The sequence below is a fragment of the Gopherus evgoodei genome, unplaced genomic scaffold (genome assembly GCF_007399415.2).
Source record: "Gopherus evgoodei ecotype Sinaloan lineage unplaced genomic scaffold, rGopEvg1_v1.p scaffold_58_arrow_ctg1, whole genome shotgun sequence".
Lineage (NCBI taxonomy): Eukaryota > Metazoa > Chordata > Testudines > Testudinidae > Gopherus > Gopherus evgoodei.
The window spans coordinates 425,051-452,799 of record NW_022060079.1 but is presented as its reverse complement, the minus strand read 5'-3'; the positions used below and the strand labels follow the sequence as shown (position 1 = coordinate 452,799).

Genomic DNA, 27,749 nt, shown 5'->3' with positions numbered 1-27,749 from the left:
GTTACCAGGAGACCTGGACCCAGTGCAAGGCTGGCAGGGATCGGGGCCGTGCCCCAGCACCCAAAGGAGACTCCCATTCAAACAGGGGCTGTGGGTGGGCCATGGGGTTGTAGCTGGGGGGGGCACAGCATGTGGGGGGTCTCCGCAGTGGGTGCTGGGTGGGCCCAGGGGCTGCAGGTGCAGTGGGGGCCTGCCTGGGCAGCGGCTACTCACAAGGGGCCCCGCGGGTTGCGGGCGGCGTTCATCTTCATCCCCTTGATGATGAGGATGGTGCCTGCGATGATGCCGACGATGCCCACGGCCAGGCCCAGGGCGCACACCAGGGTCTCTGTGGTCTCGGGGACGGGGGTGGGCACTTGGGCTTCTGGAGAGAGGGACAGGGCATGGAGTGAGGGGGGCTGTTCCCACCTTCCCTCCCAGAGCTGGGAGAGAACCGAGGAGTCCTGGCTCCCAGCCCCCACTGCTCTAACCCACCAGCCCCTGCTCCCTTCCCACAGCCGGGGAAAGAACCCAGGAGTCCTGGCTCCCAACCCCCACTGCTCTAACCCACCAGCCCCTACTCCCTTCCCACAGCCGGGAAAAGAACTCAGGAGTCCTGGCTCCCAGCCCCCATGCTCTGACCCACCATCCCACACTCCCCTCCCAGAGCCAGGGATAGAACCCAGGAGTCCTGGCTTCCAGCCCTGTGCCCAGCAGGGTCCCCTGGCGCCCCGGCCTCACCCCAGTGCTTCGTGAAGGGCTCGGGCAGACCCCCGTGCTCCACCCGGCAGTCATAGAAGTCGCCCTGGCTGGGGAGGAAGGGCAGGTAGGAGAACTTGAGGAAGGAGTTGTCCTGGCGGGGGTAGAAGTCGGTCTCGGAGACGCCCCCCGTCACCTCCTGCCCGTTCTTCAGCCACGTCACGCTGAGCGCGGGCGGGAAGAACTTGTCCACGAAGCATATCAGGACGTTGGGCTCCCCCAGCTCCACGGGGTCTTCAGGGAACACGGTCACCTCAGGGGGCACTGGGGAGGCAGAGGTTAGTGGGTCCCACTCCCTGCCCCCCTGAGCCAGCCAGTCCCTGGTGCTCACGCTCCAGCCCAGGGGTCTCTTCCCAGGACTGTGGGGGTGTCACCGGGGCCGTCCCAGCTCCCTGCCCTGACGGCTCATGGGGCACAAGGGGCAGGGGAGAGAATCCCTGAGGGGCAGAGCCTGACACTGGGCAGGGGCCACGAACAGCCCTCGGCAAAGGAGCTGCCCTGGGCCCCCAGCCTGGAGGGTGTGAACTGCCCGGGCCCCCTGCCCTGCAGAGCCCTGGCCCGGCTGACTGGCTCCCCGGAGCCCTCCAGGAGCTGGGCTGGGAAGTCGCAGTGGGTAGGCACGGGGAGGGACGGGTCCTGGGAGTGGTGCCTGGCAGGGAAAATGTCCCACCATTCTCAGCCCGTGTGTGGTTGGACCTCTTGATCAGAATGTCCAGGTTGTACTTGTCCGTGGCGATGTTGCCCAGGGCGCCCTGCGCCTCGAAGCTGGTGAACTTGCTGAAGTCAGGCAGGCGCCAGACAGTCTCCTTCCTCTCCAGGTCCACATGGAAGGTCTCATCCCAGTCAAACTCTTGCATGTACTGCCCGGACTCCTGCTGAGATCGGTCCGTGCGCTGGTAGAACTCCGCCTGGGAGATCACGTGTTCCACTGCAGGGAGACAGGCGTCCCCATCAGCACCCACATCAGCCTGTCCCCAGGGGTACAGGGTCTCTCCGGGCTGAAGCTGGGATCCCTCAGAGCCCAAGGGAGTTGGGCACCTGCATCCTAGGGAGTCGTTCGCTGACCCCAGCTCACCCGGCAGGATCTCACCAAGCGACTGCAGAGGAGGGAACCCGCCACCAACAGCAGAGGAGAGTCGGCCCCACAGAGGCCCCGCCACACACAGGGGACAATGGGACCAGGCCAGGGAGCGGGGCCAGGGGCTCCCTGCTCTGCACAGACGCACTCAGTGCTCAGCAGGGTCTGGCCCTGGCGTGGCTCTTTGGGGAACCCTCTCCAACCCCCCTGTGCCTGGTGCCCCCCAGGGAAGGGTCATCCCCTGAGTCCCTGTGGGGGAGGGGGCTGCACCCCTAGAGCAGGGCTGTGTCATACCCAAACCACAGAGACTTCCTCACGATTCTTCTGCTGCCCCTGTGCCGGCCTCCCCTCTTCCCTCCCATACCTGCAGCCCCCATCCCATCCAGATCAGCCCCCCATTCCTGCCTGCCAACCCCATCACCTCACCACTATGGGGTGAGACCCTCCTCCTCACATCCCCCACCCCATCTGGCTCCCCTCCCGTACCCCTCCCTGTTCCGTACCTGTCACTGCCCCGGCACCCGGCAGGGCCAGCAGGGTGAGCAGGGCCAGCTGGGCCATGGGGACGCCCCGTCCTGCGCCCATCTCCTCTCCCCGGCACTGGGCTGGGTGCAGGGCTGGCAGTGCTAGGGGACCCCGGGGGGGGCACATTTCACACCCCGGGGTGGGGCAGCACCCAGCATTGGCCAGGGGAGCCCGGCCCAGGGGCCCGCGCCCAATAGCAGAAATCCCTGCACCGACCAGGCTGTTACCGGGCAGAGCAGCAGCCCCGAGCCTCGCAGAGAGGAGATGGACAAATACTGTGCACCAGCTCCCGGGGCTGGGGCTGCACAGTGGGGCCTGGAGCAGGGCGGCTCTGACCACCCAGGTATGAACATGGCACTGGCGAGGGGGTGTCACGCTGTGGACCCACAGAGCTCTGCTGGGAGACGCATTGAGTGCAGACCAGGCCAAGTACCCAGTTCTGAAGGCAGCAGTGCAGAAGTAAGGGTAGCAATATCACAACCCCCTACAATAACCTGCCAATCCCCCACAACTCCTGTTGGGTCAGGACCCCTACAGTTACAACGCCGTGAAATTTCAGATTTAAATATCTGAAATCATGAAATTTAAGATCTTTTAAAATCCTATGGCCGTGAAATTGCCCCAAATGGACAATGAATTTGGTAGGACCCTGGGGCCTTTCCCCTCTCGGGGGCACCAGCTCCAATCTGGCCCCAGAGCAGGGGAAGGGACAGAAGCTCTGTACCTCTAGAAGCTGCTGGCTCTGATCTGCTGTTAGTGACCAAACTTCCTCCCCCCAGGGTCTGTCCTGGGCCCTGTGTGGGGCATTGGTCCCTGTCCCCTGCCCAACATCCCCCCCATGGCACCAACTCACCCCTTCCCTGGCTAACGCACTGGGTGTTCACACTGCCCCCTACAGGAGGGGCCAGGCACTGGAGGGGCCGGAGAGGGGCCGGCCTGGGACCCAGGAGCCCTGAGGTCATTCCTGGCCCTGCCACAGACTGTGTGTGCCCCTGGGCCAGTCACTGACTCCTCTGGGCCTCCCTCCCCAGCTGGGCCATGGGGACACTGGCCCGGCCCTGCCCTGCCCTGCAGGAGTAGGGGGGTGAATGCAGCAGAGAGGTGCAGGGGCTCAGATGGGGGGGAGGGGAAGCTCAGAACTTCTTTCTGTGGGGCCAGCCCCAAACCTTCCCCTGGGACTACATTTACTCCCAACAAACCAGAGAACCCCCCCACCCCACATACACACCCAACCTGCCCCACCCGAGCAGAGGGTCGAGGCACCGGGGGAAGGGGACGGAGGGTCCCAGGCCCATTGCTGGGGGCCCTGCTGTGGTGGAGGCTGGTCCCTGGGCTGGCCCCGCTCTCCAGCTGCCCCAGGGCCATGGCAGGCACCAGGCGAGTCCTGCAGCCCGACCCCAGGCCCTGCTCTGCCCCCTGTGAGGGAGAAGTAGGGAACCAAGCCCTGCTGGGGCCAGCTCTGCCCCACCTCCAGCAGACAGGGGACTTTGGGGCTTCGGGGAAGGGGACAGAGTGTGCCAGACACTTCACTGTGTGTCCTTCTCTGGTGGCATCTGGGCTAGTGCCTGGCAGGCACCAGGCGAGTCCTGCAGCCCGACCCCAGGCCCTACTCTTCCCCCTGCGAGGGAGAAGTAGGGAACCGAGCCCTGCTGGGGCCGGCTCTGCCTGGCGACTGGTGATGCTGCCCAGCCCCGGTGCTGACTGGCCCCTGGGCTGGGGGTGCCCAATCCCCAGGGCTGTGGGCAGCGTCCCAGGGCTGGTGCTCGGAGCTGGGCAGAGAAGGTCTCAGTCTGGGGGGTCCTGAGGAGTTTCCAGGTCTCTCCCTCCTGAGCAGCGATGGGGGCGGGTTGGATCCTGGGGGCTGGGAGCCGCTGGGCTGGGGCTCTGCTAGTGACACTGATGGTGCTGAGAACCCACCTGGCTCATTGCATGGAGCCTGAAGGTGAGCAGAGACCCCAGCGCCCCGGGGAGCCCCGTGCTGGGCAGCGCTGGGTGTATCCGGGGGGGTCAGACCCCAGCGCCCCGGGGAGCCCCGTGCTGGGCAGCACTGGGTGTATCCAGGGGGGTCAGACCTCAGCGCCCTGGGGAGCCCCGTCCTGGGCAGCACTGGGTGTATCCAGGGGGGTCAGACCTCAGCGCCCTGGGAAGTCCCGTCCTGGGCGGTGCTGGGTGCATCTGGGGGGGGTCAGACCCCAGCACCCTGGGGAGCCCCATCCTGGGCGGTGCTGGGTATATCCGGGGGGTCAGACCCCAGCACCCTGGGGAGCCCCGTCCTGGGTGGTGCTGGGTGTATCCGGGGGGGGTCAGACCCCAGCACCCTGGGGAGCCCCGTCCTGGGCGGTGCTGAGTATATCCGGGGGGTCAGACCCCAGCGCCCCAGGGAGCCTCGTCCTGGGCAGCACTGGGTGTATCCGGGGGGGTCAGACCTCAGCGCCCTGGGAAGCCCCGTCCTGGGCGGTGCTGGGTATATCCGGGGGGTCAGACCCCAGCACCCTGCGGAGCCCCGTCCTGGGCGGTGCTAGGTGCCTATGGGGGGGGCAGACCCCAGCGCCCCGGGGAGCCTCGTCCTGGGCAGCACTGGGTGTATCCGGGGGGGTCAGACCCCAGCGCCCCGGGGAGCCCCGTCCTGGGCAGCACTGGGTGTATCCGGGGGGGTCAGACCCCAGCGCCCCGGGGAGCCCCGTCCTGGGCAATTGCCGGTGTCTTTCCCCGCTCCGCTCAGTGTCTCCACCCCTGTCCCCGGCACAGTCTCTGCCCTACACTCCCCGGATGTGTTACTGTCACTCTCCCGCGCCCGCCGCGCTCCCCTGGGCCTGGGAGGGGTTCAGGGCAGGGGGGCTCCGGCGGCTCCGGCTCCGAGCCCGGGGGCAGCAGAGGGGTCCCTGAGCCCAGCCCGTCTCCCCCCGCAGGGCGGTTCGTGATCCAGGCGAAGTCTGACTGTCAGTTCACCAACGGCACCGAGCGGGTCCGGTACCTGCAGCGCTACATCTACAACCGGCAGCAGTACGTGCACTTCGACAGCGAGCTGGGGGTGTTCGTGGCGGACACGGAGCTGGGGCGGCCCGACGCCGAGTACTGGAACAGCCAGCCCGAGATCCTGACACAGAAGCGGGGTGAGGCGGACCGGTTCTGCCGGAACAACTACGGGGCGTGGGCGCCTTTCACCGTGACCCGGAGAGGTGAGTGCGGGGGGGTCCGGACACACTGCCCCCCCCGGGTTATCCCCGTGCTCCCGACCTGGGCCAGGGGCGGAGGATGGGAGGGGCTGAGAGGGTTCTGCGGCCCGGGGAGCAGGGAGAGGGCGGGGCCCGGGCACGGGGACCAGGAGCCGGCGGGGGGCGGGGTCACTCAGCGGCAGGTGTGGGGGGGTCGTCTCCTCCCATCCCCCCCGCTGCCCCCGGGTCTGGCTGCGGCGCCCCCTCTCTGCAGGGAACAGAGCCCACCTGGGTCAGTCTCTGGGTGCCTGTGTGACTGACCTACCCCCTGCCCCTCTGGGGGTTCAGCCTCCAGTGCCCCCCACTCAGACCCCTGGGGCAGGTAGTTCCTACCCCTCTTCCTGGGCTAGGGGGGCTGGGTGATGGGGCAGAACTTTCCCCTCCTCCCAACCCTGCCCCTCCCCCCTTGGGGTGCCCCTGCTGTGGGGTGGGAGCAGCCCCTGGGCTGACACCATGGGCCCAGGGTCTGACAGTCCCTGGCTCTGTCCCCATGGGGGTGACGGGATGTGACTCCCCTCAGGCCCTTTCTGCCAGAGCCTGGAACACTTGGGGGGTTGGGGCCTTTCCCTGGGAGCGGGCTGTCACCTTTTCTCTCTCAGCCCTGCTCTGTCTCCTGTTAATTTCTGTCTCTCTGTCCCCAGTTCGGCCCAAAGTGAAAGTTTCCCCTACGAAATCAGGGTCCAAGCCCCAACCCGACCTGCTGGTTTGTTCCGTGACGGGGTTTTACCCCGGGGGGATCGAGATCAAGTGGCTGAAGAACGGGCAGGAGCAGACGGCCGGGGTGGTGTCCACGGAGCTGCTCCAGAACGGAGACTGGACCTTCCAGATCCTGGTGATGCTGGAGATGAGCCCCCGGCGCGGGGACGTCTATACCTGCCAGGTGGAGCACATCAGCCTGCAGGGCCCCATCGCCGTGCACTGGGGTAAGAGCCTCTGGGTGTGGGGCAGCCCCTGAGCCCGCAGGGGCACCCCTTGGGGAATGGGCCTGAGTCAGAGAGCTCATCGGAGCCCTGCTAACCCAAATCTATCGACCTGGGCTGGGAGCTCGTGTCCACGGGCAGAAAAATGCCATGGGGCAGTGTGTTGGTGCTGCCAATAGGAGCCAGCTGAGGTCACTCAATTAGGGTCAACTGCAGACAAAATGGGGCAAACCCCAAATGCTGGTGGATCTTCCAATACTTAGATTTACCAACCAGCCCAAAACAGCTTCTGTAGTACCTCACTGGTTACTCAGAATCCAAACAACACAGTTCCCTTAAAGTGCCCAGCCTCAGGCCTCCGTTCAGACACACCTGTCAGATATGATGATGATTATTGAAAATATTATCTCATTGTATAAAAGAAAAGGTTCTTCCAACCGCAAAGGATCAGCAACACACCCAGGTTCAATGATAACTTAGATCTTACCCAAAATCCACGCTTATAGTCAACTCTTATTAACTAAACTAAAATTTATTTAAAAAGAAAAGAGAGAGAGTTGGTTCAAAGATCAATCTACAGACAGACTTGAATTCAATTCTTGAGGTTCAGACACAGCAAAGATGAGCTTGTAGTTGCCAAAAGTCCTTTTAGAAATAGTCCATAGGTAACAGTCCAGTGTCCATATTCAGGGTGACTCCAGTCAGTGACTGGGGATCTCAATCCTTGTGGCTTAAGGTTTCCCCCTCTTGAAACCCAAAGCAGATCTGAGATGAAGCAGGGTCGTGTCCCAGGGTTTTTATACATTTCCAGCAGCCTTTTTTGCCTGAGAAAACAATCGGCTTAACTCCCTCTCCCAAACATCCTGGCAGTTAGCACAGGGTAATTTATCCATTAAACAGTTCAGTTACAGGTCACCACAGCCTTCAAAGAGATACATAGACAATAACACTATTGCACTCAAGTATCTTCCTAAATGTTAATATTCCTTTTTTGGTCTTCGAAGCAAAGCTCTAGCAATAGACAAGACTTGTTTGCTGACATCACAAGACCTGAGCAAACATCTACTCTTCTATCTCTAAAAATGCAGATTTGCATTTCACAGCTCTATTCATTTACAGATCTTTCTAACCAGTCTCTATAGTTCAGCCGTGGTTCAGGGCAGTCTGTGAGTTAATTAACTCTTTCTGGCCCAGTCACCTTTCAATGAGATATTATATTACACTCATAATGTCACTGGGGAAAGGAGAAAAGTCTCCATAATAATGACTGGTCTGGAGTAGGGAAATTGGAGCGTCTGTTCTCCCTGTCTCACAGCACAAGGACAAGGGGATACTCAGTGGAATGGAAAGGGGCAAATTCACACCTGGTAAAAGGAAGGACATTTCCCAGGCACTGTGTAATTAGCCTGTGGAACTTACTGCCACAAGATGTCACTGAGCCCAAGAACAGAGCAAGGTTCACACAGAGACTGGCTATTTCTGTGTCTCACAGACTGTCCAGGGCTAGACTCAGAGCTGTCCTTTGGGTAGGGGGAATCGGGGCAATGGCTCCGAGCCCCACAGGCCGGTGCAATTGGCCAGCATGGTCTGTCCTGAAAGAGACTGTGACAAAGTTCCTCTTCTGCCTTGGGTCCTGCACTTATTGGCGGATTTACTCACCTCAGAGATCTTCCCCTCTGGTGGAACACACAGTCCAGGCAGTAGCGTAGCTGGGGGGATGCAGGGGGAGCACCTGCTTCCCCAAGCCCAGGATTCCCCAAGTGGCGCCGTTTCCAGCGCCTCTCTGTCTTTCGGCAGCCCTGCGCATGCGCTGTTCCATCTTTCAGTGGCATTTCGGCACATGCACAGGGCCACCGAAATGCCGCCAAAGGATGGAGTGGCACATGCTCAGGGCCACCGAAATAAGAATAATTTCGGCGGCCCTGCGCATGCACCGCTCTGTCTTTCGGTGGCATTTCAGTGCACGCGCAGGGCCGCCAAAGGACATGTGCCTTTTCTCTCCGCCGCTCCTCCTGGGCAGCAAGCCTGGCTATGCCACTGAGTCCAGGTCAACTCCTCCTGTGTCTGATCAGGAGTTGGGAGGTTTGGGGGGAACCCGGGCCCGCCCTCTACTCCGGGTTCCAGCCCAGGGCCCTGTGGATCGCAGCTGTTTATAGTGCCTCCTGTAACAGCTGCATGACAGCTACAACTCCCTGGGCTACTTCCCCATGCCCTCCTCCAAACACCTTCTTCATCCTCACCACAGGACCTTCCTCCTGGTGTCTGATAACGCTTGTACTCCGTAGCCCTCCAGCAGCACAGCCTCTCACTCAGCTCCTTGTGCCTCTTGCTCCCAGCTCTTCACCCACACTTCCTCTCCTTGGCTACCCCTCCCCTGACTGGAGTGAGCTCCTTTTTAAACCCAGGTGCCCTGATTAGCCTGCCTTGATTGATTCCAGAAAGTTCCTGATTGTCCTGGAACCTTCCCTGTTACCTTACCCAGGGAAAAAGGACCTTCTTAACCTGGGGCTAATATATCTGTCTTCGATCACTCTCCTGTAGCCATCTGGCCTGACCCTGTCACAAGACGAATCCGTTACTTCTGCCCTGGGCCCCGCACCCCTCTAGGGACGGCCCTGGCTAGACCAGTTCATGCTGACAACGGGCAGGGATAGCAGCCCTCGTGCTGCAGGGCCTGAGCAGAGCTCTGACTATGACAAACCAGGAGGAGCCCTGATGTGGGGCAGGTTGTCCCAAAGCTGATTCTGCAGGCCCTGGCCCCTGGCTCTGCCCCGGCTGGCGCCAGTCACTGGCGCTGACAGGAGCCTGGCCCGGAGGCCCCTGGCTCTTTCCTAGTCACTGGTGCAGATGGTAGCCCAGCCCGGAGGCCCCTGGCTCTGCCCTGGTCAGTGCCAGTCACTGGAACAGACGGGAGCCTGGCCCGGAGGCCCCTGGCTCTGCCCCGGCCGGCACTGGTCACTGGTGCAGACGGGAGCCCGGCCCGGAGGCCCCTGGCTCTGACCTGGCCCATTCCATGTCCCTGTTTCAGAGGCGCAGTCTGACTCCGCCAGGAGCAAGATGCTGACGGGGGTCGGGGGCTTCGTGCTGGGGCTGATCTTCCTGGCACCCGGACTCCTCATCTACCTGAAGAATAAGAAAGGTGAACAGCTCCGGGTGGGGGCGGGGCACCAGGGGGTCTGTGGGGGGATGTGGGGCTGGGGGGGCTCAGGGGAATCCGGGCCTGGCTGCAGGCCCCCCAGGAGGGGCTGCTCAGAGTCTGGCAGGGGCCCCCCGGCTTCTAGTCCCCTGGAGCCGGGGCTGGGTCAGACCCTCCCCACTCCTAGGGCAGGGACAGAGCAGGGGCCGTGGGGAGATCTCAGTGTGGGGCACCGGGGCCGGGCTGGGAGCTCCCACTCTCCCCTCCCCCGGCCGAGCCCCCGGGGTGGGACAGACCCCGACCCCTCGCAGTGCAGGGAGCTGCCCCAGCCCCGGGGCTCAGAGCGTTTCCGTCCCCTCCTCCCCTGGGCAGGGACTCTGGGTCAGGGATTTACAGTAATAACAGGGGAGGGAGGGTAACCCAAGGTCTGGGGTTCGGAGGGGGGCTGGGTTCCTAGTGGGGGGCATTCCACGCCGTGGGGCAGGGGCTGGAGCTCTGACCCCCAGGAACCGGCTCCCCTTCCCAGGGCTTTGACCATGTTTCTCTTTGTTTTTCAGGGCGCCCTGTTCCCCAACCTGCAGGTAATTTCAATCCCCCTCCCCCCGTTAAACACCCCTCCCCCCACACTGAGCACAGGCTGCCTGGGGTGCCTGTGAGGTGGCTGGTTCTTCCCCTCGGCCCATGACACCTGCCCAGCTCAGCCCCTGGGCAGCTGGGCAATGGGGCGCTGGCCCCACGGAGGAGGAGTCTGCGGCTCCCTCAGTCCCCGTTCAGGCCAATCCCTGAGGTGCTCCCAGGGGCAGAGGGCCCTGGGTACTGCGGAGCATCGCCCAGCCCTGCGGCTGCCAGGCAGAGTCACTGGGGGCACCTTGGGGCCTGGCAGAGAAAATCCCCCGTCCGTCCTGCTAGCCCCACGGCCAGGGGCTGATTTCTCTCCCCTCTCCCTGCAGGGCTCCTGAGTTAGATCCTGAGCGTCGGATCCCCAGGCCGGCAGGAGTTTCTGTCTGTCTCTCCCAGCACCTCGCTCAGCCCAGAGAATGCAGAACCTGGGGCCGGTCCCTTCCTGTCCCCACTTGCCCCCTGCGCTCTGCCTGGCTCCAGCCCGCGCTGCCCCCCCGGGGACCCGTCCCTGCAGGGCCCTGGGGCGACCCTGTCATGCTGTCTGGAGAGGCTCCCACCTGCCAACCTCATCTAGTAACAGCCTAACTAGACTGTTAGGAGCTGGGGCACAAACCCCAAACTGGCTGAGTTCTACACTTAGATCTCACCAAGGTATCAGGTGTGAACTCTGCAGGCCCTGTAACAACCGAGTCCTGGAGTCACAGTCCCCTGGGGTTCTCTGCTCTGTCTGGCCACCCCGGCCAGCCTGCCCTTGTGATCGATTGATCGTCCCTTCCACCCCAATTCACAGCGACATTCGGGTCACTCCCTGTCCCACAGGACCAGTCGCTCACCCCAGGGCACTTTTGCCTCTGAACTGATCTCACTCCACAGACAACGCTTGTAGCCAGTCCTGTAATAACCTTAGTAAAGATTCATTAACTACGACAAAGCGCTGAGAGTGCTTTACAAAGTTAAAGCAGGTCCCACACACAGCGGGGAGTTACATTCCCGGGTTTCAAAAGGAAATAGAAACTCCAGTAAGAAGCCAGCGCTGTGTGTCCTTTGGGGCCAGCCCAGGCACAGCCAGGGGATCTGGCGCTTATGCCTGGCCATTCCTGCCCCTTCAGAGCCCAAGCCACAGACCGATACGGATTGCTCCTCAAAGGGGAATGTTATTCCCTTCCTCCCTGAGTTTAAGCTGGTGGGACAAGCACTTCTCCGTGTCTCCTCTTTACGGGGAGGGAACCATCAGCGAAGTCCTGTGTCCTCTGATGTCCCCCAATGGCCCATTTGAGGCTTAGGGCCTTCTGTTGGTGGGTGGGAGATAACCTCCCCCCCACACACACACACTAGTATTTCACACTTGACAATGCGTCTCTCCTGCCTGGCTTTACTGTTTCGTTTCACTATCGCCTTATCACGTGGGGTACAGCTGCGGCAATTTACCAGCATTTCACAACGTCCTGATCACCTTTGCTCAGTCTAATCCCAGTTTTAACAATGCGAATACGCAGCTGAGCCCGGCCGGTTTCCAGCCAGGGATCTGTCAGTGATAACCTAGGGCCTTGGCATGAGCTGGTATCTGGTCTGACAGTGTCCAAGACCTTCCCCTGCATTCCCCCTTTCCCTGCCCCAGCCCAGCCCCACGTTCCCTCTCACTGACCCTGCTGGGGGTGGGAGGATGCACAAGCCAGCAGCCCTGGGGGAGGGAACTCCCCAGACACACCGTGATCTGAGTTGTCCATTTAGCAGCTGGGCGGAGAGTCAACGGGTCTCGAGGTCTGTCTCCATGGGGCTCGCTGCCTGGAGCTCCCAGAGGGGCTGCAGGCCCAGATGTCCAGCCTAAGAAGGCAGGGAAACAGCGGGGCTCACCCTGGAGGAAGGGTGAGACCCCCGAGGGTCTGGCTCACTGATGGGTCCTCCTAGAGCCTGTTCCAAAGCCAGGCCCACCCAACCCCGTGTACCTGGGACACCGGTTCCCCCTGGCTCACGCTCAGCAGAGACAGCAATTCACAGGGGAAAAGCATCATCAGCGAGAGAAACAACCTGATGTAACCTGCCCAGCAGGAATCGCCCAGCTCCTACGTGGGGCGTGGGATGGGCCCGAGTTCTTTCCAGCCCTCCAGCCAGGATTGGGCCCATCTGTCGCTGGATCAAAGCAAGGCCCTGAGTCTGTTTAACCTCATCTCTCTGGCCCCAGTTTGTTCTGCGGCCCTCACCCCTCCTCTAGCCCAGCTCTGTCAGCCTGGGACCCACCCGGGTGGGGGGACGTCTCTGAGCCGGTCCCAGTCCCAGGCACTGCGGTGATCACCCCCCCGCTGCTGTTAGTTCCTGGGGAGCTGGGGTGACCCCCCCACAGAGCAGATCAATCCCTGGCCTGCAGTGATCCATAAACCCTGCATGGACGTAACCCAGCGTGGGCCCCACCGCCGCTGCCCGGGGTGGGGATACCTGTCACCGCTCCCCCATGGAGGCATCATGGACCCAGGCTGGCCGACTGGTGTCCTGGGGGAATCCGTGGCTCATGGCCTGGCCAGGCACCAGCTGGGAGAGCTGCGTTCCCTGTAGCATGGATCATCCCCGCACCATTCGCTGGGGCACCAGGCTCCATTAGTCCCCTGGCCTGAGCCCCTGTCACTGGCTGGGGGCCGGCGAGGGGTCAGCACAGACAGGGCGACGGCTCCAGGACAGACAGGGCTGTGGTTTGCGCAGGGTCCAGCCCCAGGCCAGACGTTCATTGTCCCCTAGTTCGCTCCGGGAAGCAGCGTCTTGCTCAGATCTGCCCCAGGGCTCGGGGGTGTCTCTGCCCCATTCATGGTGTCGCAGCAGCGCAGCCTGTCAGAGGCGGCTGTGAAACCCACAACCGGTGTGTCACAGTCGGGGCTCCCCAGAGCTGGGTCAGTGCTCAGGGCTGCCCCCTGTTCCCAGCCAGCCCGTGGGCCCCATTAGACTAGACGCCCTTGTGATGTCTGCACAGTGAACGGGAGGGCAGGGGAGGACTTTAGGTGAGGGACAGGACCTGAGCCTGTAACCTGAGCCAGGCAGGGGACAGGGGAGTGGGCTCCTGGGCCCGGAAGCTACACGAAAGGAAGGGGCCGGCTGGAGGAGGGGCAGTTCAGTTTCAGTTTTGGGCTGGTGGTTGGAATTCAGAGAATCCTAAGCTGGGATCCAAAGGCCCTGAACCCCCAGGAGGACTTGATTGAGGGGTCCTGGTTGGGCCTCCAAGCCCTGCTGTAACCTGTGTTCCTATTGTCCAATAAACCTTCTGTTTTACTGGCTGGCTGAGAGTCACTGTGGGTCCCAGGAAGGGGGGTGCAGGGCCAGGCTCCCCCACACTCCATGACACCCTTGTCTGCTGCCCCGGCTCACACAGGCCCATGACGGGGCGGGCGGGTACCACAGCAAGGGACAATCTCCGGCAATCCCCTGCCAGCAGCCGATGGCCGGTACCTGCTCCCTTGGCTGGGGATGGGCCCAGGTCTCAGTCACCTCCACTATTGCAGGCTCTGGTTTCATGCAGCCCCTCCCGCCTCCATGGCCGAGATCCCCCCTCTGCCAGCCCCCCCTCCCCCCGCCCAGCTCCCCCTTCCCAGGCAGGGCTGGGGTCTGGATGCCACGCAGCCCCCCCCGACACAGGTCATGGGCTCTGCCCAGGTCTGACTAACATACAAACACCCTCTAGCCACGTTGGGGACACTCCCCAGCCCACCCCACACCAGAGCTACTGGCTGCTGGAAGGGAGCTGGGAACCCCCCAGCCCAAACGGCAGGACCAGGAACTGCAAGAGCCCCAGTGGGGGGTCAATGCTGCCTGGAGCCGGGTATCTGAGGCAGGGCCAGTGCAAGGAAGTTTTGTGCCCTAGGCGAAACTTCCACCTTGTGCCCCCCGCCCCCACGGCAGCTCCCCACCCCCTGGCCCGAGGAGCCCTGCAGTACCTCCTCACCCCAGCTCACCTCTGCTCCGCGTCCTCCCCAAGCACGCTGTCCTGCTCTAATTCTCCTCCCAGGCTTACTGGGCCAAACAGCTGATTGGCGCTGCAAGCCTGGGAGGCGGGACAAGTGAAGCAGCGACTGCGCAGGGGAACCCCCAGGCTGCTGGCGGTGCGCTGACCCAGGGGACCCCCTAGGCTGGAGGCTGCTAGCGGCAGTGCACTGACCCAGGGGATCACCTGGGGTGCCAGTGGTGGCGCACTGACCAGGGGAACCCCTAGGCTGGAGGCTGCCGGCGGTGGCATGCTGACTGGGGGAGCCCCTGGGCTGCCCACTGCCGCTGCCACCATCAGCTCAGACTCCCTCTCTGTCCCAGCAGCAGCGACTGCTCAAGCATTTAAAAAAAAATTGGGGGACGCTGCTTTTTGGCGCCCCTAAATCTTGGCGCCCTAGGCAACCTCCTAGTCCACCTAAATGGTTGCACCAGCCCTGATCTGAGGCCAAGGCCCCTGCCAATGCTCGTTAGTGAGGTCAGCCGTGATCAGGAACGGGGCCCCCCCCAGTCTGGTCAGGATCGCACCCGTCCTAGGTGTGGGACACATGTCAGACACGGGGATCGCACAGAGCTCTCTGCAACCCACCCAGGGTCTGACCTCCCCAAACTTCTCAGGTACCCGCACAGCAGGGGCTGTCTGTGGACCGTCGGATCCCCCCCCTCACTCCAGCCCAGCAGTGATTTCCCCTGCCAGGCTCCAGGCTGTCTCCCGGTAACCCTGGGGGGTGGGCTTGTTACTGGGGCCTGGGCTCCCGGCTTGTGACGAACTGGGAAAGTTCTAAATGTTTTCTCTGAGTACTGTGTTGGTGCCTCAGTGTCCCCTATGCAGTTCTTAAGTATCTAGGTGGTGGAACAAGGGTCTGTGATTGCTGCAGAGCAAAGGGCCAGTGCCCCTAAATGCCTGACACTCTGTCTCCTAGCAACTGATGGCCTGGGCCCCTCCCCTGCAAAGGTGCCAGCTGAAGGTGTTGGAGACAAAGGGATCAGGTGACCTCCTGGCCCGGGAAAGGGGCTGAGGAGAGAGGAGGGGCTGGGAGGGGTTGTTAGTCTGGAGCTGGCTGAGGGCAGACGTGGGGGTCTGGCTCACTGACCCCCAGAATGGACCCAGCCGAGGGGTCTGGTTCTCTGTACCTACAAACTCTGTGTTAGACCCTGTTCCTGTCATCGAATAAACCTCTGTGTTACTGGCTGACTGAGAGTCACGTCTGACTGCCCCCCAGGACCCCGCTGGGGTGGACTCTCTGCGGGAAGCGCACGGAGGGGCAGAGGATGCTGAATGCTCCAAGGAGAGACCCAGGAGGTGAAGCCGTGTGAGCTTCTTGCCCTGAACAAGTCTGCTCCAAGGGAGAGGAGGCTCCCCAGAGTCCTGAGTGGCCTGGTGGGGAGCAGTTCCAGAGCATCGCCCGGTGACTCCGTGACAACTGGTGGCAGCGGCGGGACGTACTGCACCCCGTGAATGGCGCTGCTTGCAGTGAGTGACTGGGGAGCAGTAAAACAAAGGAGGGATAATGAGGACCAGACATGCTGAAGGCTCAGAGAGGGACGGTTTCAGGGGGCAGTTAACCTCTGGGAGTGTGTGACCAGCGAGAAGGACTGTTGGAGTAACGGGGTCCCCCTGAGGACTGCAGGGAGCAGTCTCAGGGGCGGAGGAGCTTGCCGCTCGACCCTGCGAGAGAGAAGGATTTTTGCAGTAGCAGGGTTCCCCTGGGGATTGCAGGAGTAGTCCCAGGGGTGGAGGAGTCTGCAGCTCAACCCTGGCAAAGAGGTGGTGATCACGAGAAGGGCTGGCACACCAGGGGTTCTTCCTGGAAACCATGGGGGAGCCAAGAGCACACAGGCCTGTGAGTCCAGAGCCACTTGGGAACGGTGAAGTGATGGCCTATCACCATCTCCTTGAGAAGGACATTGTGATCCTGTGCACAAAGAGAGGGTTACGCATGGGGAAATTCACCAAGGCACAGTTAATCGTGCAGTTGGAGGAGAAGCACCGCTCTGAGGAGCAGATTCCTGGCCCAGATGGGGCTACAAGAGGATCTGAGAGCAGCTGGAGCATCAGCCAGGCATCCCCGGGAGTCTGGTCCCCAATCAGACGAGGGTCTTCACGATTGGGTTCCCCATCAGGAGATTGGAGACGGATGGGATGGGAGCAGAGCCCGAGAGAGCGAGAGGACCGTGAGAGAGAGCAAGAGCCCGAGGAAAAGCTGCAGGAGAAGCAGCAGCAGCGTGGAGTGGTGATGCTGGAGCAGAGAGACATAGGGGGCTGCCCAGGGGTCAGTGGGAAAACACGCCTGCGGGGGCGAGACCCTGGGACAGAGAGAACTGTGGTGGTGCAGCCGCAGATGCTGAGGGACTGTGGGACCTGGGTGAAGTTACCTGGGGTGAAGCCCCTCGCCCTGCCTATGGCCCGGATCCCTGTGCAGACCCAGGAGGGGTCTGGCTGGCTGGTCGTTGGGGTTCTCCAGGATATCGGCTGGGAGGCCCTGTTGGGGGGTGACTGTCTCCCCATGGGACAGGATCCAGGCCCCGCTCCTGTAACGGCCGAGGGTTTGAATTCAAATCCAGGGAACCAATTGGCTAGGATGGAAATGGTCAGTGAAAATGCAAATAACCTGGCTGGCAGGGGGGAGGGACTGCTGGGCTCAGGATACCTGCCCACCTATAACCAGACTCCTGGGGCTGAGTGGGAGGGAGAGATGCTTCCCGCCCCCGTGCACACCGGAGAGGGGGCTCACGCTGGCTCTGATGCTGTGACCAGAGCAGAGAGCTCGCTGCCTGCCCCCACTGGGACAGCAAGGGCAGCGCTGAGCACGGGGGGAGCTGAGACCCCAGCTGAGTGGGGGGACACTCAGGCAGGGCAGGTCAGCTGCCAAACAGGTTTGCCTGGTCCAGACGTGCTGCTGGGAAGTGATTACACAGCAGGAATGGAGCTACCAGAGACAGGGCTCAGGGGGGCTGTGACCCCAGGCCCAGCCAGTGAGAGGGAGCAGGTCCCATTCCCTGCCCCAGCCGCTGAATCCCAGACCGAGCTGCAGAGGGATCCCTCCTTGGAGAAGCTGAGGGAACTTGCTGGCCACAGTGCTGCAAACCCCCTTGGGGAAGGCTGCAGGGACAGAGTCCTGCAGGAGAAGGGATTCCTGTACCGGGAATGGGCTCCCCAAGGGGAAGTAGAACTGGCGGGAATCGGGAGGCAGCTGGTGGTGCCCCAGGAATCCACAGGGTTCTTCCCTTTCGAGCTGCTGGATGGGAGGAGAGTGAGGGGACCCCTGGACCTGAAGGGGGAGGATTGGATGGAGAAGGGGGAAGACCCCCTGGGGGATCTCTTCCCTGAGGTGGGACCCAATCTCTCCATGAGGTGTTCCCTGTTCAGAGTCACTGGGAGAGCAGCCCAGAACCTGGAGAGAGAGGTCAGGGACATGCTGGCTTTAGATGGGATCCAGCCATTTTACAGCCCATCGGCCTCACCCATGATCCCCAAGTGAGACAGGATGATCTGGTTTTATGGGGGCTATCAGAAGCTTAAAGCCATCACAGTGTCCGATGCCGACCCCATGCCTAGGCCTGGGGAGATTCTAGACAAGCTGAGGGAGATGGAGAACTTGGCCCTGGCAGACACTGATAACGTGCATCTTTAGCCAGACCTGGGAGGAACAGGTGTCCCAGGTGAAGAGGGGGCTGGGCTGCCTCAAGGAGGTGGGACTGACGTTAAAAGCTGGAAAGTGCAAGGGGGGACGGCAGAGGTGTTGTGTCTGGGCCACAAAGTGGGGAGCGGCTGCCCAAGCCCAGAGCTGGCAAAGGCCAAGATGGGGGCTTTTAAGTGCTGGGAGAAGACCCCGTCCCAGTTTGGACCCCAGAGGCATTGGGGTAGCAAAAGGGTTCAAGCCGCATAAACCTTCCCACATGCGGCCTGCAAGTGCCATCAAGCACACCCGACCTAAGGGAGGGTGTGAGACTGGACTGTCCTGGTGTAACTCACACCAAGGGATGGGAGAGATGCTGGGGCATCCATGGGAACCTTGGTGGGTTCGAACTTCCCCAGGTCACTGGCTGGAGTGACCTCGCTCAGTTCGGTCTGGAAGGGGGGAGAGATGTGACGAACTGTGAAAGTTCTTAATGTTTTCTCTGAGTACTGTGTTGGTGCCTCAGTGTCCCCATGGCAGTTCTTAAGTATCTGGCAGAGCCAAGGGCCAGTGCACCTAAATGCCTGACACTCTGTCTCCTAGCAACCGATGGCCTGGGCCCCTCCCCTGCAAAGGTGCCAGCTGAAGGTGTTGGAGATAAAGGGATCAGGTGACCTCCTGGCCCGGGAAAGGGGCTGAGGAGAGAGGAGGGGCTGGGAGGGGTTGTTAGTCTGGAGCTGGCTGAGGGCAGACATGGGGGTCTGGCTCACTGCCCCCCAGAATGGACCCGGCCGAGGGGTCCGGTTCTCTGTACCTACAAGCTCTGTTTTAGACCCTGTTCCTGTCATCAAATAAACCTCTGTTTTACTGGCTGGCTGAGAGTCACGTCTGACTGCAAAGTGGGGGTGCAGGACCCTGTGGCCCCCCAGGACCCCGCTGGGGCGGGCTCGCTGTGGGAAGCGCACGGAGGGGCAGAGGATGCTGAATGCTCCAAGGAGAGACCCAGGAGGTGAAGCCGTGGGAGCTTCTTGCCCTGAACAAGTCTGCTCCAAGGGAGAGGAGGCTCCCCAAAGTCCTGAGTGGCTTGGTGGGGAGGAGTTCCAGAGCATCACCCAGTGACTCCGTGACACGGCTCCAGCTGGTGGGAGCCAGCGAGGGGCATCCTGGCTCTCCGGAAAACACCTGCTCGTAACCCAGCCACCCGCGCTGATCTCTGCTCACCCGGGTGGGCTGGGGAGTCTGGGGAGGGGCTGGCTGGTGGGTCTCACCCACATGCTCAGGGTCTAACTTATAGACAGATTTGGGGTCAGGAAGGAATTTTCCCACAGTTCAGATGGCAGAGACCCTGGTGGGGGGGGGGAGTGGGGTGTTTCGCCTTCCCCTGCAGCCTGGGACACGGGTCACAGCAGGTTTAAACTAGGGTCAATGATGGAGTCTCTGTAACTGTAAGTCTTTAACCCACGGTTTGAGGGCGTCAGTGACTCAGCCAGAGCTCAGGGTCTGTGACAGGAGCGGGTGGGTGAGGTTCTGTGGCCTGCGATCTGCAGGGATCAGACTAGATTATCTTGATGGTCTCTTGAGGCCTTAAAGTCTATGAGTCTATGAGCAAGAGGCCTGGGAGTCAGGATGTTACCTGCACAAAATTCTCTCTCACTCACACACTCTAGGGGCTCCCACCCTCACCTGGTCCTAGGGCTCAGGTGTAACCCTCTGAATTTAGGCACCCACCCACCCCTGCCCTGCTGTGGGCTCAGGCATAACCTTACCCTCTGCCGGTGTGCGGGGGCTTTCACCAGTGGAAAAGCCTCGCACAGTAATAGCCCGATCCTCTATTTGTTCCCAATCCCCGCAAACAGACGCACACGCTGCACACACAGTGCTCACCTCTCCCAATAAGACACGTGAACTTTCCTGCTGGCCAGTCAGGATCAGGTCCACGTGGGGAGCTCCAGTCTCTGTGTGGTGATCTTGGGGGCCGCATCCTGGAGTTGGTTCCAAAGAACTTCCAATTTTGACCCTAGTTTGTAGAGTGAAACTTGAGTTCTGCTGAGCTGCACCTTAACTAGCCATTTTACTAAAATGTTACTAACCAACCCTAACATAGTGTAGTGTAATTCTCTAACCAGTCCTACCCCACCGCCTTCACTGATTTACACCCAGCAAAATTAATTATACAGTGACAGAAACAATCAAAGAACCAGACAAATCACACAGACAAACAATAGGGAAGAGGGGACAATAATGGTAGAACAATAAAGACATGAGGATTTCAGAACCACAGCTATTGATAAGTGGTCTCATGTCAGACAGACACCATCAAACTAAGGCCATGGCTACACTGCAGAGTTGCAGCGCTGGTGGTGGGTTTACAGCGCTGCAACTTACTCTGTGTCCTCATCTGCAAGGCACATCCAGCGCTGCCACTCCCTGGCTGCAGCGTTGCAGCGCTGGCTGTACACCTGCTCTGCCTGGGGTATAAGGATTGCAGTGCTGGTGATGCAGCGCTGCTCCGCAAGTGTGGCCACCAAAAGCGCTGTAATTGGCCTCCAGAGTATTAGGAGGTATCCCAGAATGCCTGCTCACAACAAACCGGAAGAGTGGCTGGGCTCCACAGAGCTGCTTATCTAAAAAACAAACACAGCTCCTGTTTGCTGAGCGGAGGCAGGCAGGGGGATTGCTTTGGAATTTCACAGCTGTTTGCTTGAGGAGAGAAGCCACAGGGCGGAGGGGGTGGGGGGAGTCCGTGTTGGAGCTCGCAGTGCATAATTTGCATTTAGTGAATAAGAGAGGGGTGGGGGAAGGGGTCGAAACTTTTAAATTGATTGCAGGTTGGTGCTGTGTATGTTCCAGTCCTTAGAACTTGCAAGGCAGGGAGCTGACAGCTCCAAAAATCCACTCTCTCTCTCTCCCCCACGCTCCCCCTCAGCCCCCTCTTTTGAAAAGCAGGTTGCAGTCACTTGAATGCTGGGATAGCTGCCCACAATGCACCACTCCCAACAGCGCTGCAAATGCTGCAAATGCAGCCACACTGCAGCGCTGGTAGCTGTCAGTGTGGCCACACTGCAGCGCTTTCCCTACACAGCTGTACCTCCCAGCGCTGTAGAGCTGTAAGTGTAGCCACAGCCTAAGTTTTCTTTAGCTGTCTTAAGATCTGTTTCTGTATCTGGTGATAGTGGGGGCCATTAGGATGAGGTCTCCCTCCTAACAGCCGAATATGACACCGTTTTAATGTAAGTTAGATGGAATGTGAGGATGTGACTTCCTGCTTCTCCACGCTTGGCTGCTCTTTCAGTCTGGCTGGAGACGAAGGCCATAGGCTTTAGGCCTGGCAATATGGTTGCAGACAAAGGCCTGACCCTTACAGTCCACTCCTTAATGACACTTTTACCAAAGCTGTCATTGCTATTCCAGGAGTCCAATGCTGAGACCTGCCAAGCTTGGGTTTCCCTCCTGGGTATAATTAACAAGGGCCTTATTTGACTTTGCATGGCAGCTTCCTGTAGTCTTCGGACCGTTCTCTTCACCCAGCCAAAGCTATTACGCTTGCTAATAAAGCCAATTGGATTCCAATGATCACCACAATGAGGGGAACCATGATATTTAGCACACCCGTTGCAGAAGGTAACAACCCCAGTAGTGTCTCGCACCAGGAGCGATGTCCTGCATCTGCAACAGTTTTTACTCTGAGCGATTTCTGCATGATCACGTTGTACTTCAATACGTATTTGTTCTCCTGTCTGTGCAATACGCAGTTAATGCGAATGTAACATGGGATGGTGTGGCATTATCTGATTGTAATGTGAACGCACAGATCATTGCTGCAACCACTGTTCTACATTTGCAACAAATCTTGTACAATATAGGCTAAGACAGACATCTATGAAAAGGTCGTGATTGGCTGGTGATGACGATGCTCTCTGGGTGCATGTATCGCTTTTGTATTTGCAGTTATGAGTATTGGCTCTGTACCTGATTTCAAACGTTTGAATCCTGGGGCAACGCCCACAAAGTATTTAGCCAGCAAGTCTTGGCGGGACAATTCAAGTTGATTAGCAGAACTTGACTGACAATGGGCCTTGGAAGATGCCAAACCACATCTGATGATCCTTCCTATGAACGTTCAAACTAGCACGTGGCCAGTGGCGTCTACCTGTAAAGAACTGAGTCACGCATGGACAGGTGATGTGCCCATGTGATGGCTTATGTGACTCGAAACCACCTTGTTACTGTGATTTTGCACAGAGAGAACAAAGTATTTCTCTGCCCTGGGCAGAAACTATATAAGGCCTTAAGAATGTCTCCATTTTGGCTTCAGTCCTGGTTCCGATCTCTGGAGGAACTTTGCTACAAACTGAAGCTTTAAACAAAGGCCTGAATGACCCATCCCAGCTGGGGCTGTTCCAGAGACTTGACTTAAGCTAGCAGTTTATTCCATCAAGCCTGAAACAAGCCTGAACCAAGGACTTTGCAATTGTTGTATGTATTTGATTCCTTCAACCAATTTTACTTTTTCTTTCTTTCTTTCTTTCCTTCTGGATAAACCTTTATATTTTAGATTCTAAAGGATTGGCTACAGAGTGATTTTTGGGTAAGATCTAAGTTATATATTGACCTGGGATGTGGCTGGTCCTTTGGAATCAGAAGAACCTTTTACTGGGGCCACTGGTTTTCATAACCACTCATCCCCACAGGGAGCGGTGCTGGTGGTGATACAGGGAAACAGGAGTGTCTGAGGGAATTGCTTGTGTGACTTCTTGTTAGCCAGTGGGGTGAGACCGAAGTTCTCTTTTGGGCTGGTTTGGGATACCTTGTAAGCAAAGGATCCCCAGCCTCGTGGGCTGTGACTGCCGTTTTTTCAGCAATTTGCCCTGAATTGGTGCTCTCAGCAGTGTCTCACCAAGGCCCCCCTTGTTACAGATGGATGAACAATTTGCTTATCATGGTCATATTCATGCCTAAGGTTACAGGCGTTACATTGTGATACAATGGTGGTTTAAACTTCAAGTAGTTTACAGTCCATACAGGTACATAATATTCAAAATCACAACGTTTAATCTTTGTAATGTTACAAAAACATCTATTGAGTAAATAAGTCATAAAATACAATTCCTCATCCTCTACTTCTACCGTTGGACCATGACCCCTAACCCAAACACATCCCCTTCCTGCATATACAACAGCTGACTTTTGTTCAGTGAGTATCTCAAACATGCATCTTTGGGTTCCTTTGTCTTTAACACAGAAACATTCATCTCGTTCTTGTACATTTTCATCCTAACACACATCCCAGATTTCCGTGGGCTCCCCACTGAAACGTGTCAATCGTTTTCCGTTGTTGGTTTTCTTTATATGCCCAGGAATGATGATCAGATTCAGTGGAACACAGAACCAGATTTTTTCGTTAGCTGGATTCCCACAGGTACCCCTGGATCTATATCAGTAGCTAGGCTGGGGTGTACGGTTACTACATGTGCTTGTAGAACCATTTGATCTTTATTTAGGGTAAAATGTACAGATTTCCGCCACACCATTAGTTGTCTCTCCCTTTCTGCAACATGTTCTCACAACTTTTTTATTTCCAAAGGCAGATTTCCTGGCCTGCCTTCCCAGAGTATTTGAATGACCAGTTGCTGACTCAGTTCCTGGGCCTGTGCACAGGCTAATGCTAGAGACACATTTTCTTGTATTGATTCCATAGTCCTTGCTAACAGTAACGAATCCTTTTCCCCTCGTTGTTGCCAGACTGGCCGTATGTTAGAAAACAATTGTTGCCCCATTCCTAACTTTGACAAGGATGCACTGATGGGCTTTCCCGATTCTTGTGTTTCAGCTGTAACATAATTGAGTGTGTTTGCCCATACCTCGATGTTAGGGTCTGGCTACACTTCCAGCTGTATAGCGCTACCGTGGCAGCGCTCCTACAGCAGCGCCTTAAAGTGCGAGTGTGGTCACAGGACCAGCGCCGGGAGAGAGCTCTCCCAGGGATGAGCTCCCAGCGCTGGGATGCTGTTTACACTGGTGCTTTGCAGCTCTGTAACTTGCTGCGCTCAGGGGTGTGTTTTTTCACACCCCTGAGCAAGAAAGTTGCAGCGCTGTAAAGCGCCAGTGTAGCCACGGCCTTAGTAGCATCCAGTGCTCCAACTCCTAATCCAGTTCCACCCAAAACACTCCTTCGGGTTCTCTTCCTTATGGACTTTTCAATACACCATTATTTTAACCATGCTGCCCACCCCGATGGAGAGTTTGTACATTCGGGGCGCATTGAGGTACGATCTTGGACACATTTACCCCCATCACGTCCAGCTCAGTTTGCTTTTGAGATGCTATTGGTGATATAATAATTTGTTCCTATGATCCAAGTTTACCACATATGGTCCATTTAATGGGTGTTGTCTTGGGTTTCGCATATCAGGATCCATGGCAATTATTTTAAACTGTACTTTTACCCAGATGTTTTGCAATACATATTCACCTAGTTGGGCAGGGATAATATAGAAATTAGTCAGACACTGATATTGTAATTGAACTTTAGGTGGTTTTTAGTACATTCACTGCCCTGAGTTTCTTTAATCCATCCTGGGGGTCCCAGTTCCCCTGTATCCCAGATATCCCCCTGCCAAGGTGTGTTGGGGCAGTTTCCTGATGTTTGCAATTGCTGCCCTGAGGGAATAGTCAGTGTGCTCAGCCTTGAGTCCTAGATTTCAAGCAGGTGAGGCTCATTAAACCCCAATAACATTCTACTGTCAATGTCCCTCATTGTGGGGTGTCTGCGAAGAGTTGTGGTGATTGCAACAAACCTGTGGCCCAGGAGTTTCTTACAGCCCTTCCCATGGCGCTGCCTCTGCCAGCCGGCCAGCAGGGATGTGCGTAAGGAGGGAGTATCATAACCTAGTCCCAGATTTGGACCTTAGCGTCCAAAATATGGGGGTTAGCATGAAAATCTCCACGCTTAGTTACCAGCTTGGACCTGGTAAAGCTGCCACCACGCAAAAAATTAGAGTGTTTTGGGGCACTCTGGTCCCCCCAAAAACCTTCCCTGGGGACCCCAAGACCCAAATCCCTTGAGTCTCACAACAAAGGGAAATAAACCTTTTCCCTTCCCCCCTCCAGGTGTTCCTGGAGAGAGACACAGAAGCAAACTCCGTGAATCTAAACAGAGGGATTCCACCCTCCCCGTTCCCAGCCTTGGAAAACAGAAGTACCGAGAGTTAATCTCTCTTGCCCCCTCACCCAGAGGGAATGCAAAGTCAGGCTAGTAAACCTAACACACACAGATTTCCCCCTGACTTCTTCCTCCCACCAATTCCCTGGTGAGTTGCAGACTCAATTCCCTGGAGTTCCCCACTAAAGAAAAACTCCAACAGGTCTTAAAAAGAAAGCTTTATATAAAAAGAAAGAAAAGTACATAAAAATGGTCTCTCTGTATTAAGGTGACACAATACAGGGTCAATTGCTTAAACGAAATATGAATAAACAGCCTTATTCAAAAAGAATACAATTTAAAGCACTCCAGCAACTATACCTATGTAAATACAAAAGAAAATATATAAATCACTATCTGATCTTTGTACTCACAACTTGGAAACAGAAGATTAGAAAGCAGGAAATAGAAATCACTCCTCATAGCCGAGAGAGCATACAGGCAGACAGAAGACCCAAGAACAAAGGACCCACACACAAAACTCCCTCCACCCAGATCTGAAAAAGTCTGGTTTCCTGATTGGTCCTCTGGTCAGGTGTTTCAGGAACTTCTTTCTAGGTGTAAGAGGCATTAACCCTTAGCTATCTGTTTGTGATAGGGAGACACCCACTAGGGGGCAGCATGGGCCAGAACGCGGGGTGGGGGTGGCTGGGAGCCAGGGCTGTGTGCATGGGGGTAAATCCCCCTTCTCTGGGGCTCTGTTCCCAGCTGTAACGTGGGGGGACCCAATCCCACCTTTGTCCTGTCGTCAGGATCCTGCAGGCAGAGCGTGTGAGTCTGGGCAGAGCCTTTATGCTAAACCTGGACAGTCACGTGCTGTCCCTGTGGGTTCCCACTCGTGGGTCGCTCGCGCTCCACACGCCTGGGACCAGGGGTTTCTACCCGGCAGCGTCCACTGCTCTGTCTGCGCAGTCACTCACCTGGTGCGACGACCAAGCCAGTGACCCCCTTGGCCATTGCTGAGTAACGGGCTCCCGGCTGTCTCCAGGCAGAGGGTGTGGAGCAGGATGGTGTGTTGGCAACACTGCTCTGTGGGGTGGTGCAGAACTGGAACAGATGGACCCCTCTGTGTGTGCCACACGTTTCCCCTGGGTGGGAAAGGGGGAGTGACCCCCACCCTGTCCTCCTGGGGATTAGGCTCCTGTCCCTTTAGCCTCACCATGGCCCACACCTGCTTGCGACTGCCTGCACAGATGTGGTCAGCAGTGCTTGACTTCACCTGTGGACCTGCAAGCGTGGCTGGCCGCGGTCGGTATCACCAGCAGGCAGGGCCTTGGACTGAGTGGTCACGGGGCCAAGACACGTCCTTTTGGCCCTAGACTGGTGGCTGGATCCCAAGTCAGCGCTGCAGGGAGCTCCCTTCGCGACCCTGTTGCTCACCCTGGTCGCAGATGTGTTGGATCTGGGCTGGGGAGCCCACTTGGGTGAGCTCAACACTAAGGGCCGATGGTTGTAACACGACCTGGCCCTTTATATCAACGTCCGGGAGCTCAGAGTGGTTCCCCTGCCCTGCCAGGTGTTCTTGCCCCAGTGGAAGGGCCGGGGGATGCAGGGCTTGATGGACAATACAGCCATGGTGTGTTACATTAACAGGCAGGGTGGGGCCAAGGCTTCGGCCCGGTGTTGGGAGGTGCTCAGCCATTCGCCTGGTACCTGCCCCCCTGCTTGGCACCAGAAACATCCTGGTGGATCCCCTCAGCAGAGCCCTGTTGTCTCCCCACGAGGGTTCACTCCATCTGGAGGTATCAGCCTCATTTCCCGCAGGTGGGGGACTCTCCAGGTGGACTTGTTCACATCCCAGCAGAACAGGAAGTGCCCTGGGTTCTGGTCTGTGCAGGGCAGGGACAAGGGCTCTGTGTCAGACGCCTTCCTGATCCCGTGCTCAGGGACGCTGACGTTCGCCTTCCCGCCGGTGCTGCTGCTCCACAGGGGCCTGCTAAGGGTGAAGCGGGACAAAGCGACTGTCACCCCATAGCCCCGGCGTGGCCTTGCCAGCACTGGTCTGTCAGCGGCCAGCCCCTACAGCTGCCTCTTCAGCTGGACTGGCTATCCCAGAGCTCCGGGAACCTGCTGCACCGAACCTGGCACTGCTGCCTGACAGCCTAGCTGCTGCGTGGCTGTCTGGACGAACAGGTGTCTCTCCGCTGGTGTCCAACTGGTCCTGCTGACCAGCAGAAAACCCTCCACCAGCTCTGCCTACGTGGGGAAGGGGAAGCAGTTCACATGCTGGGCCTCGGACTGACAAATTCAGGTTGAAGAGGCCCCATTGCAGGACGTTCTGGGCTATTTGCTGCACCTTAAACTCCAGGGCCAGTTGCTCTCTTCGGTCAAGGTCCACCTGGCGGCCATTTCAGCATTCCACCCTCCATTTCACAGCAAGTCGGTCTTCGTCCGTCCCATGACGGCGCAGTTCCTGAAAGGTCTGGAACACCTTTACCTGCACTTCCGGGAGCTGGTCCCCCCGTGGGATCTGAATCTGGTGCTGTCGAGGCTCATGGGTCCCCCTGTCAAACATTTGGCTTCCTGCTCCCTCCTGCTTCTCTCCTGGAAGGTCTCCTTGGTCGCTATAACCTCAGCCCACAGGGTGTCCCAGCCGGGTGCTCACGTCAGAGCCACCTTATACGGTCTTCTATATTGACACGGTCCAGCTGTGTCTGCACCCGCCTTTCTGCCCAAGGTCGTCTCCCTGTTCCATACTGGTCAAGACATTTACTTACCGGTCTTCTGCCCAA

The 27,749-nt window shown here is 58.4% G+C and overlaps 2 protein-coding genes across 9 annotated transcripts in view; one reads left to right on the top strand and one right to left on the bottom strand.

Annotated features, from left to right (window-relative positions):
- Positions 1-2,457, bottom strand: part of LOC115643409 (HLA class II histocompatibility antigen, DR alpha chain-like) — a 54,453-nt gene extending 51,996 nt beyond the window's left edge. For 2 of the 4 annotated variants that reach the window (XM_030547419.1, XM_030547421.1), the window contains exon 1: positions 2,320-2,457. In XM_030547419.1, the coding sequence (XP_030403279.1) occupies positions 2,320-2,401 (82 nt within the window). In that variant the 5' untranslated portion in view covers positions 2,402-2,457. Of the gene's footprint in view, positions 1-209; positions 365-720; positions 1,003-1,408; positions 1,667-2,319 lie in introns of those variants that run through there. The other 2 variants (XM_030547417.1, XM_030547418.1) reach the window with 2 other exon arrangements.
- LOC115643412 (DLA class II histocompatibility antigen, DR-1 beta chain-like) overlaps positions 1-27,749 on the top strand; it is a 288,794-nt gene that overhangs the window by 46,001 nt on the left and 215,044 nt on the right. Inside the window, exons 1-6 of one of the 5 annotated variants that reach the window (XM_030547436.1) lie at positions 4,102-4,283; positions 5,251-5,520; positions 6,198-6,479; positions 9,505-9,615; positions 10,170-10,193; positions 10,563-11,160. The exons of 2 other annotated variants lie outside the window; for them this stretch is intronic. In XM_030547436.1, coding sequence (XP_030403296.1) covers positions 4,178-4,283; positions 5,251-5,520; positions 6,198-6,479; positions 9,505-9,615; positions 10,170-10,193; positions 10,563-10,576 — 807 coding nt within the window. In that variant the 5' untranslated portion in view covers positions 4,102-4,177 and the 3' untranslated portion in view covers positions 10,577-11,160. Of the gene's footprint in view, positions 1-4,101; positions 4,284-5,250; positions 5,521-6,197; positions 6,480-9,504; positions 9,616-10,169; positions 10,194-10,562; positions 11,161-27,749 lie in introns of those variants that run through there. 2 more of the 5 variants (XM_030547437.1, XM_030547433.1) reach the window with 2 other exon arrangements.